Below are 16,289 nucleotides of genomic sequence, written 5' to 3' on the forward strand. Positions count from 1 at the left end.
GGAGGACCTCTGTTAGTGTACAAATCAGAAACAGTTTCTACAGGAAAGCATGATTGCTATGCAGTGCACGAGCCCCGACACCAGCTGCTCAAATGCATCTGACAATGCTGGTCCCACTGATGAGCTTGTTGGTCTCAGGTAAGAGCTGGTACTTCATAGAAAAAGCACTGAAAGACCCTTTGTAATTCACTGCAGCTAAAAGCAGTTACTATTTTGTGAACTTAACAATAACAATGCTTTTCAGTGATGGCTCCTCTATCATGGAGGTGCATGTGCCACTTCACAAGCAGTTTGACTATTTGGACTTCAAATTGCCATCATTCGGCCCATACGAAGAGGTCTTACAGCGGAAAGAGCCCGTGGGGGGTCCGGTGAGGCGGGCAATCATTAACCGCCTTTTTCAAGCGTGTTTCGAGATAGCATGGTAAGCAGTGCTTTTGCATTAACCTAATGTCTGGTCCCATGTTATGTCAACTGACATAGAATTTGGCCTCCAGCCCCACCTGTTAAGGACCGCAGTGATTGCAATCACACTGGTCCCTAATGTTGATTACTGGTGGACTTTTTTATTGTAGAATTATTAGTTCGAAGCACCTGGTGCCAAATAATATTTTTATAGGTCTTACTGGTATCCGTCTGGGGCGACTGAATTTGGCAATAAACCAGTTGTACCACTAAATAAAAAAATAATTTCACTAGATTAATGCTGATAGAAAGCACAGCTATTTCTGGTGGTAAACCTTTTGTAGTAAGCCTCTCACAGTGCTGCTGAGGCTGCTGTCGCGGTACTGCTGCCTTCTTTTTTTCATCAAACAAGAGAAAACAGGCTCCCATCATAACAGTCGTTAGAGCATTTATCTTCCTTGTCAAGGCAGGCAGTGTGAATCATAGCACTAACGCCTCATGTCTATTTTTCTTTCTTCCAGTGTCAACTTTTTCTTTTTTTTTTTCTTTTGCGTAAGTGGTATATTACAGCAAAAAATTTAACTTCTCATGCAGTGTTTTAGTGGTGAATCGAGATATGAAAACTAATGTTTATAAAACTGGGGCAGCTGTTGACCTTAGTATAGCATGATATTGCAGACACGTATACTCCCTATAAGGCGAAGTTATGACAGCTATAGCTTTCACATTTAGCCTCGGGTAGTTTTCACACATTTCTCCACTATCTTCTAGTGGTTTTGGTTGTACTAACACTTCCCATAGCTTCCTTCAAGTTCTTCTTGCTTTTTTTAGTTTTAAGATATGCGGTAAACAAAGAATATATAAATGCTTTTTCTATAGTCAGAAAAACTACTAAACTTCTTTGTATATGCTGTGCAATAGTGAAAATACTCAACTAGTTCTTACTAGGTGCAGTGGTTTATTAGCGGATTCCCAGCTGCAACAACTAGTGAACCAGGTGGAACTGCTTATTTAGTGCAGGGAATTGCCTAAAGAACCAGTTGAACTGGTAAGCAATTTAAATCTGAGTGCCCAACTCATATTGCAATACCAACCGTCTCAAGGCTCGTTGCAAAGTGCAGTTATCGCATAGCCGAACAAGCTCTAGGCAACTACAGTGAAAATATTCTTTGACATTGCAATGAACACAAGGCAGTCCACAGCACAAATGAATAAGAGGCTTTTGAACACAGTGCTATGCTGACAATTTTGTTGTGTACTAGACTATCAGGAAATCCATTGCAAATTTATGTAACCCGAAGGGTGAACTGAAGCGCACATTTTGGGACAGAATGCAACAGGCCAACTATTCAGGAGGGTACAACTGTTTTCATTACTGGGTGTTCCAGTGAACACTTTAAAAATTTTTTAAAGGTTGCCTGGGGCACATAGCACAATTCTAGTTCATGAGCTGGTCTACTCAGAGGCGGACATTGCTTGCACAAAAAATTGAAAGGCATAATCGACTAATTAACTACTTTCTTAACAAACATTGTTTTATGTATTCAAGCACAAAAGTACCTGGAATGCCAATGCATTTCTCCGCAAATTTCGGGAATCAATATCTTGAAACTGGTGTCATCCTGAGAATTCGTTCCAAGTGAATCCGCCTTTCGAATGCCACGGCTAGAATTTGTAAATTGCAATATGGGCCATACAGTAACTAGTTAAACTTAATAAGGGCACTTTTGTTACTTAGTCGATTAGGCATTTCTATTTTTTTTGCATGCCCGCCTCTTCGAGTAGACCAGCTCATAAACTAGAATTGTGCGATCTGCCACAGGCAACCTTTAAAGATGTTTCTAAGTGTACGCTGAAACACGCTGTATACTGCCTGCAGTAACATTCCAATACCAAGAAAAAAGTGCTGAGCCCAGATAAACAGAAGCACTTATTCTCAAGCTAGCTGGTTCATTACTAAAGAGCAAAACAACTACACAAAAAATCCACACAATAAGGAACATATAAAGTGTCACTGATATGATTACTGATGCCTTTCACCGCATTAAAAAAACGTGAAAGACATCCGGCGTAGTCATTACAAATATGCCAGCCTAGCTTCTTTGGCTCTTGCTAATGAAGAAATTTAGTCGCTAGATGTATATTTGGGTGGCTATTGTGTGCATTGCCTTGTCCAAGTGCTGCTATGTGGGCGTAGTTTTTATAGGTATGTGTTATGCTACTGCAGGCAGCTGCATAATAATGTGGCTATACTGTTGTGAATAAAATAAATTGGAGGGTGGCATCTTTTGGTTCCACGTACATTTGTCCCCGTATTCTTACACCACAATGCAATGTCACACACAAGTTCTGCTTCTGCAAGGTGACTTGCAGGCAGAATAGTCTACCTTAAAACGTTTTAATGTAAATGCCAAAGAGTAGTAATTGAACAAGCCAGATAGCCCCTTTAGTCACGAATTATGATCAGCTGTCGATAAATGTATGAAATTTACATGATTTCATGCCAAGGTGCTGCAGACACCATTAAGAACAAGTCAAGGTGGTAGAATGACTACATTTTATTATGAGTTGCCATAATTACAGTGATTAAGTATTTATTTATAGTGCACTCATTAATGTGTTTCTTAATAAATATAATTGAATGACTAGCATGAATTACTTGCGCAATTATTGGTTGCACGCATTACTAGAAAGAAAAAAAAAGTTCGCAATTGCATGCTACAGAAACGTCCCCTATTGCACTTCCCATCAAACATTGTAGTGCCTTTTCCAAAGCGATTTTTGGTAGCGATAGATTTTCTTCAGAAGTATAACAGAGGTACTTGAGGTAAGAAGAACGTTCAATTTATCTTAAGCTTAATTTTTGTGATCTATTCCTTGCCACAACTGCACAAATATGGCAAAAATAAGTCGTGTCTACAAATGTGTAGACCGTGACTGAAGGGGATATGTTGCATGCCCTTAACAGAGGTGTAGTGCACCTGCATCCTGCGTTTCATAAACAGCTTACTGCATTGCCTGTCTATGTGTGTATGTTTAAATGCTTGCATTCATGGATGTAGGAAACTGAAGTTGCGTGGTGTATTTCGTGAGTTCCTTTAAAATACAACCTTTTGTCCTACATGAATCTTTTTTTTTTGGCTTGGAAATAGAGTGGTTTGCAGGTTGGCCTAAGTTGAGTGAGGGGCTGATAATCAGTTATCATTTCTTTCAACCATTTATAATGTACATAAGAAATAATCATTGCATTAATTGGTTTTCTGAAGAATCTTTACAGCTTTTAGTGCTTTCCTGAGATGTTTTCTGGCTGTACTGATAATACATATTGATACATCTCTTGTGTATAGGTATCCTTCTAAGGAGCTTTATTGCACTGCTGTGGAGCAACTAATTCAAAAATATCCACACTTGCGTGACAATGTGAAGAAAGGCAGTGGCATGGTGAGTGTAAAACTTTTCCCATCTTTCCCTTCCCATTTTAGTACATAGGTGCCTCATTGAGGCGTTATGCAGTGGTTCTCACAGCTGGATTGATGTGGTGTGGCAGAGCTCATTGCAGGGTTTTATAAGGGCAACAAGAAGGAAGATGTGCAGTTTTTAAAAATGCAATGATGAGATAACGATAGGCATTAATGATTCGGTGTTTATGAAACTAGGAAGCCTAATTCAGGAACCTTGAATATTGTGTAACTTCACTCAGGCACCTGAAATAGCTGAGTCTTTTTATGTAATATGCAACAAGCTGAGATTATATCCAGGAAATGAATAGAATATATCGAAATCCGGGAAACTCATGTTACAAAGTTCAAATCTCTGGTGGTGTTCTGATACCATACAGCAGTAAAAGCTTCATGGAGTTCTCAGTGTTATGTATCCTGTGTGCACTTACACAAGTAAGAGAAGGAAGATCCAACAGATTGAAATGGTAGAAACATAACTAGTACTTAAAATTTTTTTTATGCACAGTAACATTATTATTATTTGTTTTGAAAACATACCGGGTGTTTCAGCAAACACTTTCAAAAAATTTTAAAGGTTGCCTGTGGCATATAGCACAATTCTAGTTCATGAGCTGGTCTATTTAAAGATGCGGATATTACTTGCACAAAAAATTGTAATGCTTAATCGACTAATTAAAAATTAACTAAATAAGTTTTCAACTAATTACCTTATGGCCCATATTGCAGTTTACAAACTCTAGCCGTGGAGCTTGCAAGATGAAATCACTTACAACGAATTCTCTGCATGACACTCCTTTCAAGATGCTAATTCCCGAACTTTGCAGAGAAATGCATTGGCATTCGAGTTACTTTCATGCTATAATGCATACAACGACGTTTTGTGAGGAGAGTAATTGGAACGCCAATACATTTCTCCGCAACGTTCGGGGAATAATATCTTGAAACTGGTATCATCCTGAGAATTCGTTCCAAGTGGATCCGCCTTACGAAATGCGGCTAAATTTGTTAATGGCAATACGGGCCACAAGGTAATTAGTTCAAAAACGTAATTAGTTAATTTAAGTTAATTAGTCGATTATGCATTTCAGGTTTTTGTGCAAGTAATGTATGCCTCTTTGAATAGACCAGCTCATGATCTAGAATTGTGCTATCTGCCACAGGCAACCTTTAAAAAATTTTGAAAGTGTTTGCAGAAACACCCTGTATATACACTAGACAGGAAAGGGATGCGTAAATCAGACTGGCAACTGTCACCGGAAGGGGCACAACACCTGCCTACTCTTCGGAAAGCAGGAGACAGCAACATAGAATTGGAAGATAGGAAGAAGGGGATGGACGAGAAAAGAAAGAGAAAGATGACGCATCTCAAAGAATTAGGTAGAACACACACAATACAGGTCACACATAGTAGGGCCGGTCACTGCAGGTCACGCCACTAAATAATATCGAAATGAAAAAATAGTGTCTGGGTTCATGTCACCTGAAAACAGAAATAGGCTACAAACGTGAACCTAAGATAGATTCCTTTAGAAAAACGAGAGTGTGATGCACCTGATCGCGTCGAAACGCACAACCACTGGGGAACAAATACTTGTTGAGTGTCATACACTGCAGGTCAAGAAGGTGACAGTCTCTCACAAGCGACGTGCGCTGCGCAATGGAAGCAGGACACTCCAATATCAACGTACACGATGGACTGGCCACATGTCCTTGTCAGTATAATTGTTTGCACCCGTTCACACAGCCAACCCTTGGCTTGAGTAGTTGTGCTCTAATGCGACGAGGCAAGCCTTGATCACGGGGTGGAAACATTACATTTGTGAAACATTGGTCTGGATGCTCCTTGAGTAGGTTTTGACAAATCAGCAGATGAGCGTCATCAATCTAGCACAACATTTCAGGACAGGCACTGCGGTTATGGGCGCAAGTAAAGCCAGCCGAACAGCCTCGTTATTTCTGGCGATCTCTGTGTGAAGGTATCCATTGGGCAATGAGAGATGTCATATGAGACAATTTTGTTGGCAGAGTCAGTAATGCTGTGCACAACTGGACAGTCAATCTGCCTGCGTTGTAATCTGCTAAGGGCAGCGCGAGAGTCCGTAAAGATGGCAATCTTTACACTTACACAAGTAAAAGAACCAAGATCCAACAGAATGAAATGGTATAAATAGAACGAGTACCTTTAAAAAAATTGTGATGCGCGGTAACAGGTAACGGGCTTTTGTTTTAGGTATTCATACATATTTCTTTAGCCAACTGGAATTCATGTGTGCTGTTTTATGCACTAAAGTAACGAAAGTTATGTCTTTTATGCATCTTTGTTCAAATAATCTATAGGAATCATGGAAAGTAGCCTTGAAGAATAAGTTCAAAAACAACAGGAAGAAGGCAGTGAACGTGTCTACAGAAATGCAGGCCGTTCGGGCCCAAAGCTACCGCAAGAGTCCCAGGGAGCCAGTGGTAGAGGTGGCGAACAAGAAGCTGTGCCGCCTCTCTGTTAGTATTTGTTTATTATTTTTGTTTTGTTTTGCATGCAACTCTGAAAAATGCCGGTAAAGTGTTGTCAGTGGTGCACATGTTTTGGCTGTTTGTTGTTTCACTGATATTTTTCTTTTAAGTATCAATGTTTCGTCACTGAGGTGCTGGTTTTACATATTGCAGGACAACAATGACCTAATTGTTTACGGGGAGACCCTGGAGTCGCGACAGAAACATAATGAGTGGCTGCAGGACAATTTTTTAACAGCTGACGCAGAAGATTTGCGGCCACGTCTGCTCGCGACGGCCAAGGAACGACACGAGTGTCTTCGGCAAATCACGTTGTCGGAGGCACTTCTGCACTATCCCTTCCTCGCAACAGAACACTCGGTATGCTTATATTCAACATTTTCATGCCAGTCATGCTAATCATGATGGTCTCTGTTTTCAGCTGCTGATGGAGTTCAATATATTGTTCAAACGAACAATAGTGGACAACATTCAGCACGGCTGCAGCCGTCTGTGCAGCATCATTCTGGAGCACGGGGAGCAGGACGAGGTTGTAAGATTCTCTGCCATGGCTTCTGGTAATTTTATGTGTTGCTATTTTTTATAGATTTTCAGTGTTGACAAAACTACTGCTACTCCTTTCAGGGATCAACCATTTTTCTATGTACATGAGTTGCAATATACTAAATCTTTTGCATAATTATTTTATTAACTTAAGCTAAAAATACCCAGAGCAAGTAACTTCTTTACTATTTCACATGCAGGCTACAACAGGTTTTTTTCAAGCTGTAGAGGATTAACCACTATGAGAGAGCATGCCGAGTTTGTAGGAGCCTGCTTAATGCAACTTCATGTGATGATTCTGATTGGTAACTGTCTTCTAAAGATGTAGTTCTGGCACCACACTGCATTTTCTAATTCAAAATTAGAAATCTGCACAAGGTTACTAATATCCGGATTGGATTCCTGAACACTAAGAATGAGTTGTTTTCTTTGTAGTAGGGTTTTCACTTGGGCTTGTTGGTTTTCCATTAAGACCGTGTATCATTGTGCGCAAAACGACATGGACACAAGAGGGAACACGTATAACACACACGAAGCACAAACTATCAACAGATTTATTGCGAGAAGACATGACCTTTTTATACCTTGCCACAGGCAGCACAGCGCATGACACCAAGGGCGGAACCACACCGACACAAAAATCAACACGCGCGTGACGTGCTATTCAAATACGCTATTTCCTTAGCTGATGGGGTGATAGAGGCCATGCTAATACATTTATCTTTTAAAGTTGTGATGCAGTGGGCCTCAATAATGAGTCGTGTCATCTCATGTTCGACTTTTCAATGATCATGCACTCTTTGAAGATTGGTCTACAGCCGCATTCATCACAATGAAGTGCCAGCCACCCTCCCGTCTTGTTATTTACGTTGTTAGCATGCTCGCGGAGCCGGTCGTTGATGCAACGGCCCGTTTGTCCGACATAAAACGCTTACATGATAAAGGTATCTTATATACTACGCCGACACTGCATTTCACCCATTCGTTTTGGTGATTCTTGCCACATGCTTTCTTTTCTTTCTTGTTCGGGTTAGTAATTTTGCAAATTTTTCCAAGCTTATTCGGCGCGGAAAACACGACTCGAACGTTAGCTTTTTGGCCGATCTTCTTGATGTTGTGCGACACTTTATGGATGTATGGGATTACAGTGAACTTTCTTTTTTCTTTCTCCATCTCTTGGGAGGTGGGGACCACAGTGGAGCCAGATGCCCTGATATTCTTAAGTTGCTTCTCCGCTACGGACACTAACAGGTGCCTCGGGTAACCTGCTTCTAAAAGGCGTGAAGTTTGCTGGCCCAAACTTCGGCTCGTCATGTGTGGGCAAGACTTTTCCAGGGCGTTTTTTAGGCAGAGATTGGCGATTGCCCTTTTTATTAGTTTTGAATGGGCTGATTTGAACGGGAGGAGGGGTTTGTTTGCTCGTGGTTCATAGCTCCAGCACACGTGGTTTTCTTTAAAAGCGAACCTGACATCAAGAAAACGAATGTTGTCTTCAGTTGGAAGTTCATGGGTGATTTGCAATGGATACAGGCATCTCTCTGCGATACCAAGAACTTTTGCGGATTCTCGGCTAAAATCTGTCGGGTCACACTCTAAAAGAAATAAAAAATCGTCTACGAATCGGAACCCTTTAACCACCTTAGTGGGTCGAAGTTCAGTGACTAACGACTTGTCAAGCTGTGATAAAAATAAATTGCTTAGGACTGGTGCTATGCAAGAACCTATGCAGATGCCTTTTGTCTGTAGGTAGTATCTGTCCTCCCATTTGATGAAGGTGGATTTGAGATAAAACTGGAGAAGTTCCAGAAATTGTTCATTTGAAATACCGGACTCATTCTGAAAAGCAACCCCTCCAAATGCGTCAATAGCCTGGTCCACGCATCTTAACAAACCTTTATGTGGTAAACTGTAGTATAGGTCGGTGATGTCAACAGAAAAACCTTTAAGATTTTTCACTGGGTGTGAGTTAATGAACCGTAACACCTCGTTGGAGTTCTTAATGAGCAACGGGTCGTCAACTGGTAAAAGTTCCAGTTTTTTCTGCAAGAACCTGGCCATTGCCTTCTGCCATGTGTCGTGCTCAGACACAATGACCCTAAGAGGGGCGTCTACTTTGTGGGTTTTAACTGTGAAGAAAACTTCAAGATGGATCTTGCAACTCCTATCTATGCTTTTCTTTAGCTGTGCAAGGTTAAGCCGCGAACATATTTTCTTAGCTTCGCTTTTTTGTTTCTGCATGGAAATTTCTTCGTGACTCTTAAAAGACTTTTCGATGGCTTGTCTGGCCTTTTCACTGAAGGTGCCGGAGGTTAAAACTGCGAATCCCCCTTCTTTATCGGCCTGCAGCACACATAATTCATTATCTACTAAGTACCGCACCACGCGTTTTACAGGAAGCGAAGGGGCTGTCTGCTTACATTGGTTTAGAATGTCCACACCTTGGGAAATGCAGTTCCGGGCTTCGTCATCGGGAGCAAAATGGGAAACCTGCCGGACGTAGGAAAGCAGATCCGGTGGTGTTGTTTTGTCTTGTACGGCGAATTTTGGTCCGAGGCCTAGCACTCGACGCACGTCATTCGGCAGATACACTTTTTCAGGAAGATGGACAGGGCAACTTGGTGTAGGTCGTTCCTTTCGAACATGGTTCCGGAGCTGTCTCAGTTGCAGCTGCCACAAAAATTCCGTGGTACGGTCTGCGATGAGCTGAAATTCCCTCAGGATGCTGTTTGCCCTGGGTATAGGCGCTGTCTGGTGTATTTGTACAGACAGGTATTGTCTGTAGAGCCGGGCTTGCCGCAGCGTCTCGGACCTAAGGATCTTGCACACTCTGCCACCGTGTCCTGCCGACGGGGAGAATCTTCCGAAAAGAGCTACGACATCTTCTGGTAGTATGCGGTTCCTTATGACGCTGCGGCAAGCCCGGCTCTACAGACAATACCTGTCTGTACAAATACACCAGACAGCGCCTATACCCAGGGCAAACAGCATCCTGAGGGAATTTCAGCTCATCGCAGACCGTACCACGGAATTTTTGTGGCAGCTGCAACTGAGACAGCTCCGGAACCATGTTCGAAAGGAACGACCTACACCAAGTTGCCCTGTCCATCTTCCTGAAAAAGTGCATCTGCCGAATGACGTGCGTCGAGTGCTAGGCCTCGGACCAAAATTCGCCGTACAAGACAAAACAACACCACCGGATCTGCTTTCCTACGTCCGGCAGGTTTCCCATTTTGCTCCCGATGACGAAGCCCGGAACTGCATTTCCCAAGGTGTGGACATTCTAAACCAATGTAAGCAGACAGCCCCTTCGCTTCCTGTAAAACGCGTGGTGCGGTACTTAGTAGATAATGAATTATGTGTGCTGCAGGCCGATAAAGAAGGGGGATTCGCAGTTTTAACCTCCGGCACCTTCAGTGAAAAGGCCAGACAAGCCATCGAAAAGTCTTTAAGAGTCACGAAGGAATTTCCATGCAGAAACAAAAAAGCGAAGCTAAGAAAATATGTTCGCGGCTTAACCTTGCACAGCTAAAGAAAAGCATAGATAGGAGTTGCAAGATCCATCTTGAAGTTTTCTTCACAGTTAAAACCCACAAAGTAGACGCCCCTCTTAGGGTCATTGTGTCTGAGCACGACACATGGCAGAAGGCAATGGCCAGGTTCTTGCAGAAAAAACTGGAACTTTTACCAGTTGACGACCCGTTGCTCATTAAGAACTCCAACGAGGTGTTACGGTTCATTAACTCACACCCAGCGAAAAATCTTAAAGGTTTTTCTGTTGACATCACCGACCTATACTACAGTTTACCACATAAAGGTTTGTTAAGATGCGTGGACCACGCTATTGACGCATTTGGAGGGGTTGCTTTTCAGAATGAGTCCGGTATTTCAAATGAACAATTTCTGGAACTTCTCCAGTTTTATCTCAAATCCACCTTCATCAAATGGGAGGACAGATACTACCTACAGACAAAAGGCATCTGCATAGGTTCTTGCATAGCACCAGTCCTAAGCAATTTATTTTTATCACAGCTTGACAAGTCGTTAGTCACTGAACTTCGACCCACTAAGGTGGTTAAAGGGTTCCGATTCGTAGACGATTTTTTATTTCTTTTAGGGTGTGACCCGACAGATTTTAGCCGAGAATCCGCAAAAGTTCTTGGTATCGCAGAGAAATGCCTGTATCCATTGCAAATCACCCATGAACTTCCAACTGAAGACAACATTCGTTTTCTTGATGTCAGGTTCGCTTTTAAAGAAAACCACGTGTGCTGGAGCTATGAACCACGAGCAAACAAACCCCTCCTCCCGTTCAAATCAGCCCATTCAAAACTAATAAAAAGGGCAATCGCCAATCTCTGCCTAAAAAACGCCCTGGAAAAGTCTTGCCCACACATGACGAGCCGAAGTTTGGGCCAGCAAACTTCACGCCTTTTAGAAGCAGGTTACCCGAGGCACCTGTTAGTGTCCGTAGCGGAGAAGCAACTTAAGAATATCAGGGCATCTGGCTCCACTGTGGTCCCCACCTCCCAAGAGATGGAGAAAGAAAAAAGAAAGTTCACTGTAATCCCATACATCCATAAAGTGTCGCACAACATCAAGAAGATCGGCCAAAAAGCTAACGTTCGAGTCGTGTTTTCCGCGCCGAATAAGCTTGGAAAAATTTGCAAAATTACTAACCCGAACAAGAAAGAAAAGAAAGCATGTGGCAAGAATCACCAAAACGAATGGGTGAAATGCAGTGTCGGCGTAGTATATAAGATACCTTTATCATGTAAGCGTTTTTATGTCGGACAAACGGGCCGTTGCATCAACGACCGGCTCCGCGAGCATGCTAACAACGTAAATAACAAGACGGGAGGGTGGCTGGCACTTCATTGTGATGAATGCGGCTGTAGACCAATCTTCAAAGAGTGCATGATCATTGAAAAGTCGAACAATGAGATGACACGACTCATTATTGAGGCCCACTGCATCACAACTTTAAAAGATAAATGTATTAGCATGGCCTCTATCACCCTATCAGCTAAGGAAATAGCGTATTTGAATAGCACGTCACGCGCGTGTTGATTTTTTGTGTCGGTGTGGTTCCGCCCTTGGTGTCATGCGCTGTGCTGCCTGTGGCAAGGTATAAAAAGGTCATGTCTTCTCGCAATAAATCTGTTGATAGTTTGTGCTTCGTGTGTGTTATACGTGTTCCCTCTTGTGTCCATGTCGTTTTGCGCGCAATGATACACGGTTCTTTGTAGTGTGCTGTCTAAAGTGTACTTGAGATGGCCAGGCATATTGACTACCGGATGAATATGAAACAGCTTTGCAATAATGTAACAGCATTGCAAACAACTGTTACGTTAAAAGTTTATTGCACAAACTACAACATGGATAACATCCTGGCATAAGCAGACCGAGATAAAATGGAGACGTAGACGAGGTGCTTGCATCTACATTTTGTGCTTGTGTGCTTGCGCAAAAATATTATTGAAGTTTGCATACCAACACGCCCAGCACACACCAGCGCTACAGAAACGGCAAGATGTGTGCCCAGTCCCTTATAGCCCTATGCATGAAGTAACATTACCTTGATCCATGCATAGCTCTAATTTCTTTCTTTACATAAAATGTATGTATAGTTCATAAGTCAGTCTTGGTAGTAAAATAGTACTGAAGTGCATTCCCTCACTGTTTGCAGAGGATGGTGTGCTTGGCGTCCTCAACTTCATTGCAGGCCGCTGCAATGAATCACTTGATGCTATCTTGACAGAGGTAAGTGCTTCAAGACAGAGGAGATATTAACATATACAATAGCTGGGGGACTGAAGCACAGTTGTGTTAATCTATTTTTGGGACTGCATGTGGGGCCTGTTTCTGCCTATCACAACTTTCTGGGGGCACTGCGGGTCTGCTCTTCCCTCGCTATATGGGAGCTGCTGACCCTTTTGCTCAAGAGAACCTAAATGCACGGATTTCATCTGACATCTGTTGCTTAAAACTACTCCTAATGCTTAGCGAAAATTTAATGAACATGTTTTGTGCAGTCCCAGTGTATTACTTAGCTTTTGTTTAGGTCTTCATTATTGCATTTCTGAATAGTGTGCTTTGCGCACATAGGCTGTGACTTCCATTAAGATAAAGTTATTTCCATATCTTAATATACCCCCTTTTAGGAAAGTCGAAATATAACACACACTTTATGAATGAATAGAAAACCAAGGCTTTGCTTTTTCGTGACCATCAAATTAGGGGCTTGTTGTGGAGTCACCTTAGGTTTGTGTAATACATATTGTTTTTATTTTTGTTTTGTTCCACAGACAGCTGCGGTCCCACTAACTCCATGCCTCCAGAGGGCATCTGATGGCTCCCTCGCGCTACACATCGATGCGCAGCGATTGTTTGTGACATCGTCACTGCTGGCAGGCCTGGCCTGCCTTTTCGCTTCGTTCTGGGTCTTCCATGTGGTCTACCCAAAAAAGGCCCACAGGATTTTGACATTTATTGAGCACTGTTTTCTGGATTTGAGCTACACAAAGCCACGGGTGAAAGCATTGGAGTTAGTCAATTTTACAAGAACTTTTGCTAGGCAAAAAGATTTTCAGGTACATTTCTTCGGAAAAGTTTCTGTAAAAATTATTTTGCCTAACAAAAGCAGCCGTGGCTTCTGTGGCCGGCAGGTTGCCCAAGCCATGGTAGCACAGTGCTTGCTTTAGAGGGACACGAAAGAGAAAATTTATTCGAGCTTTTTTAAATAATTCTTCTACAACATCGAAAAAACAACTCTTACTGTGAGAATCGGCTTGATAAGCCAGACAAGCAAAAACGAAAACTGGTGTCGCCACCACCACCTTATAATTCCTGCACCAGCTCGCTGTGATATGGAATTTGAGGGTGTCTGTTCGAGTCTAGTTAATGTTCTATTGGCCAGTATTGATCAATTCTGTTTTAAGAGTCAAAGAATAAATTTAGTTGAAGTGTATGACTCCACACTGACGTGCTGGTGCTGTGTAAAATTTGAAAAATGAAAGTTAAATCTTCATTCATGTTCATTCATGTTCATGAATATAAAGTTCTGAAAGGTTGTTTTATCAGTCTAAAATGATTTACTGTTTCTCTTTAGTGTCACTGTAATGGACCTTTAGCAACAAAACGTGTTTTAGTATGCCACTAGTATTCTCAGTGGGGGCAAAAGCACCAGCGGCATGCTCAATAGTTCTGTACCAACTGATAATTTGAAGGATTTACTTTGCCACTAGGGTTAGGCCAACGTGGCTCTGTGTTAATCACCGCAACTGTAATATACAAAACTTAATGGCCCAGAATGGGTAATTCAGGGGGGAGTTGAATTATCCATTTTTCTTTCTTTTTTTTTCTTTATCATGGACTTCTCACATTACACTTTGTCATAACGCATTCACTTTAGAGTAACTGTGGAGAGTAAGGTTGTTTGGTATTCAAACATGCCTGCTGTGTGTAAACAGTGCTAGATGAACAATACAAAGAAAGAGACACCATAGATGCTGACTGGCAACATGAAGGGGATTGAGGGCAGCTACAAATATACATCCTTGTAGTCGCACTTAGATAGCACTATGTTCAATCTGTGAGACAAGCATATGACATCCATCACAACCGCATGCCTAGAAACAGACAAGGGCAACACGCACAATTACCTTTTAGACTATCTAAGAAGCACTACAATATTTCGGCAACGAAATTGAAATCTGGCTTATACCCATGAATACTGCAGTACAGTTGTGCAACGTGTTCCTCTTCTGTGGAAAAAGGGCTGCATTCGTTTTCTTTGTGCACCAGGGGGAGTAGTATCAGTTAATGGCTGTTTTCACATATATATTTTCAGTCGTGTGTATTAGCAATCACCACTTTCCTCATCTGAGTGAGCGCCTTCTTTAGAAAGTTTGAAAGTTGATAGAACATGTTGCTCTTGGTTGTTGCAGTTTTCTTCCTAACTATCCATTCATTGCACTGTGCCCCCATGTCTTGGGCAACTAGCTGTTTGAAGGTCAGTATGCTATCAATGGGTCTAATGATCATCTCTAGTGCTAACTGCCTCATTTGCTTGTTGCAATACTTAAGAGTTAGATTTTGTATATTGTGTCATTTGTTTGTTTTCACTGTACTTTAGTTTCACTGCATTTTGAATGCGTTGTGATAGTTTTTCTTTTGAATTGAAAGATTTGGTGGGCAGTTGCCGGCATTGGGATGTGATAGTATAAATGCTTGCTGTATTTATCACGAGTGTTTCATTTCGCTGGGACAGTAATGGTCATTAGCAGCAGATGCCATTTGTCCTTACGTGCAATATTTTTATGTTGCATAGTATTGTTCATAATGATCCATTGAATGCACTGCACACCCATGTTCTGGACAACTGCCTGTTTGAAGGAATGATCTGTGTATTCAGTGGGTGTAATGTGAACATCTCTACTACTGACTGTGTATTTAAGAGTTGGATTTCGTATTGCGCGTCACTTGTTTGTTTTCACTATGCTTTAGTTTCACTACATCTTGAATGTGTTGTGATAGTTTTTATTTTGCCGTGAGAGATGTAGGCAGTTGCCGGCACTAATGTGATACTACGAATGCTATTGTTTCATTTCGTCTGGGACAGTAATGGCCGTTAGCAGCAGACGCCATTTGGCCTTAAGTGCAATATTTTAATGTTGCATAGTTTTGTTCATAATGATCCATTGAATGCAATTCACGCCCATGTTCTGGACAACTGCCTGTTTGAAGGAATGATCTGTGTATTCAGTGGGTGTAATGTGAACATCTCTACTACTGACTGTGTATTTAAGAGTTGGATTTTGTATTGCGTGTCACTTGTTTGTTTTCACTATGCTTTAGTTTCACTACATCTTGAATGTGTTGTGATAGTTTTTATTTTGCCGTGAGAGATATAGGCAGTTGCCGGCACTAATGTGATAGTACGAATGCTTGCTGTATTTATCACACGACTGTTTCATTTCGTCTGGGGCAGTAATGGCTGTTAGCAGCAGACACCATTTGACCTTAAGTGCAATATTTTTATGTTGCATAGTATTGTTCATAATGATCCATTGAATGCACTGCACACCTGTGTTCTGGACAACTGCCTGTTTGAAGGAAGGATCTGTGTATTCAGTGGGTGTAATGTGAACATCTCTACTACTGACTGTGTATTTAAGAGTTGGATTTCGTATTGCGCGTCACTTGTTTGTTTTCACTATGCTTTAGTTTCACTACATCTTGAATGTGTTGTGATAGCTTTTATTTTGCCGTGAGAGATGTAGGCAGTTGCCGGCACTAATGTGATACTACGAATGCTATTGTTTCATTTCGTCTGGGACAGTAATGGCCGTTAGCAGCAGACGCCATTTGGCC

General features: G+C 41.8%; 1 protein-coding gene across 1 annotated transcript; it reads left to right on the plus strand.

Moving 5' to 3' along the window:
- The first annotated feature begins 3,694 nt into the window (after positions 1–3,694).
- LOC119454244 (uncharacterized) lies at positions 3,695–14,918 on the plus strand. The gene is made up of 5 exons (XM_049668002.1): positions 3,695–3,846; positions 6,204–6,931; positions 12,604–12,677; positions 13,223–13,461; positions 14,864–14,918. The coding sequence occupies exons 2-5, from the start codon at positions 6,802–6,804 to the stop codon at positions 14,916–14,918; spliced, it is 498 nt and encodes a 165-aa protein (XP_049523959.1). The 5' UTR covers positions 3,695–3,846; positions 6,204–6,801.
- The last annotated feature ends 1,371 nt before the right edge of the window (positions 14,919–16,289 follow it).

This window comes from Dermacentor silvarum, chromosome 5 (assembly GCF_013339745.2).
Source record: "Dermacentor silvarum isolate Dsil-2018 chromosome 5, BIME_Dsil_1.4, whole genome shotgun sequence".
NCBI classification, from domain to species: Eukaryota; Metazoa; Arthropoda; class Arachnida; order Ixodida; family Ixodidae; genus Dermacentor; species Dermacentor silvarum.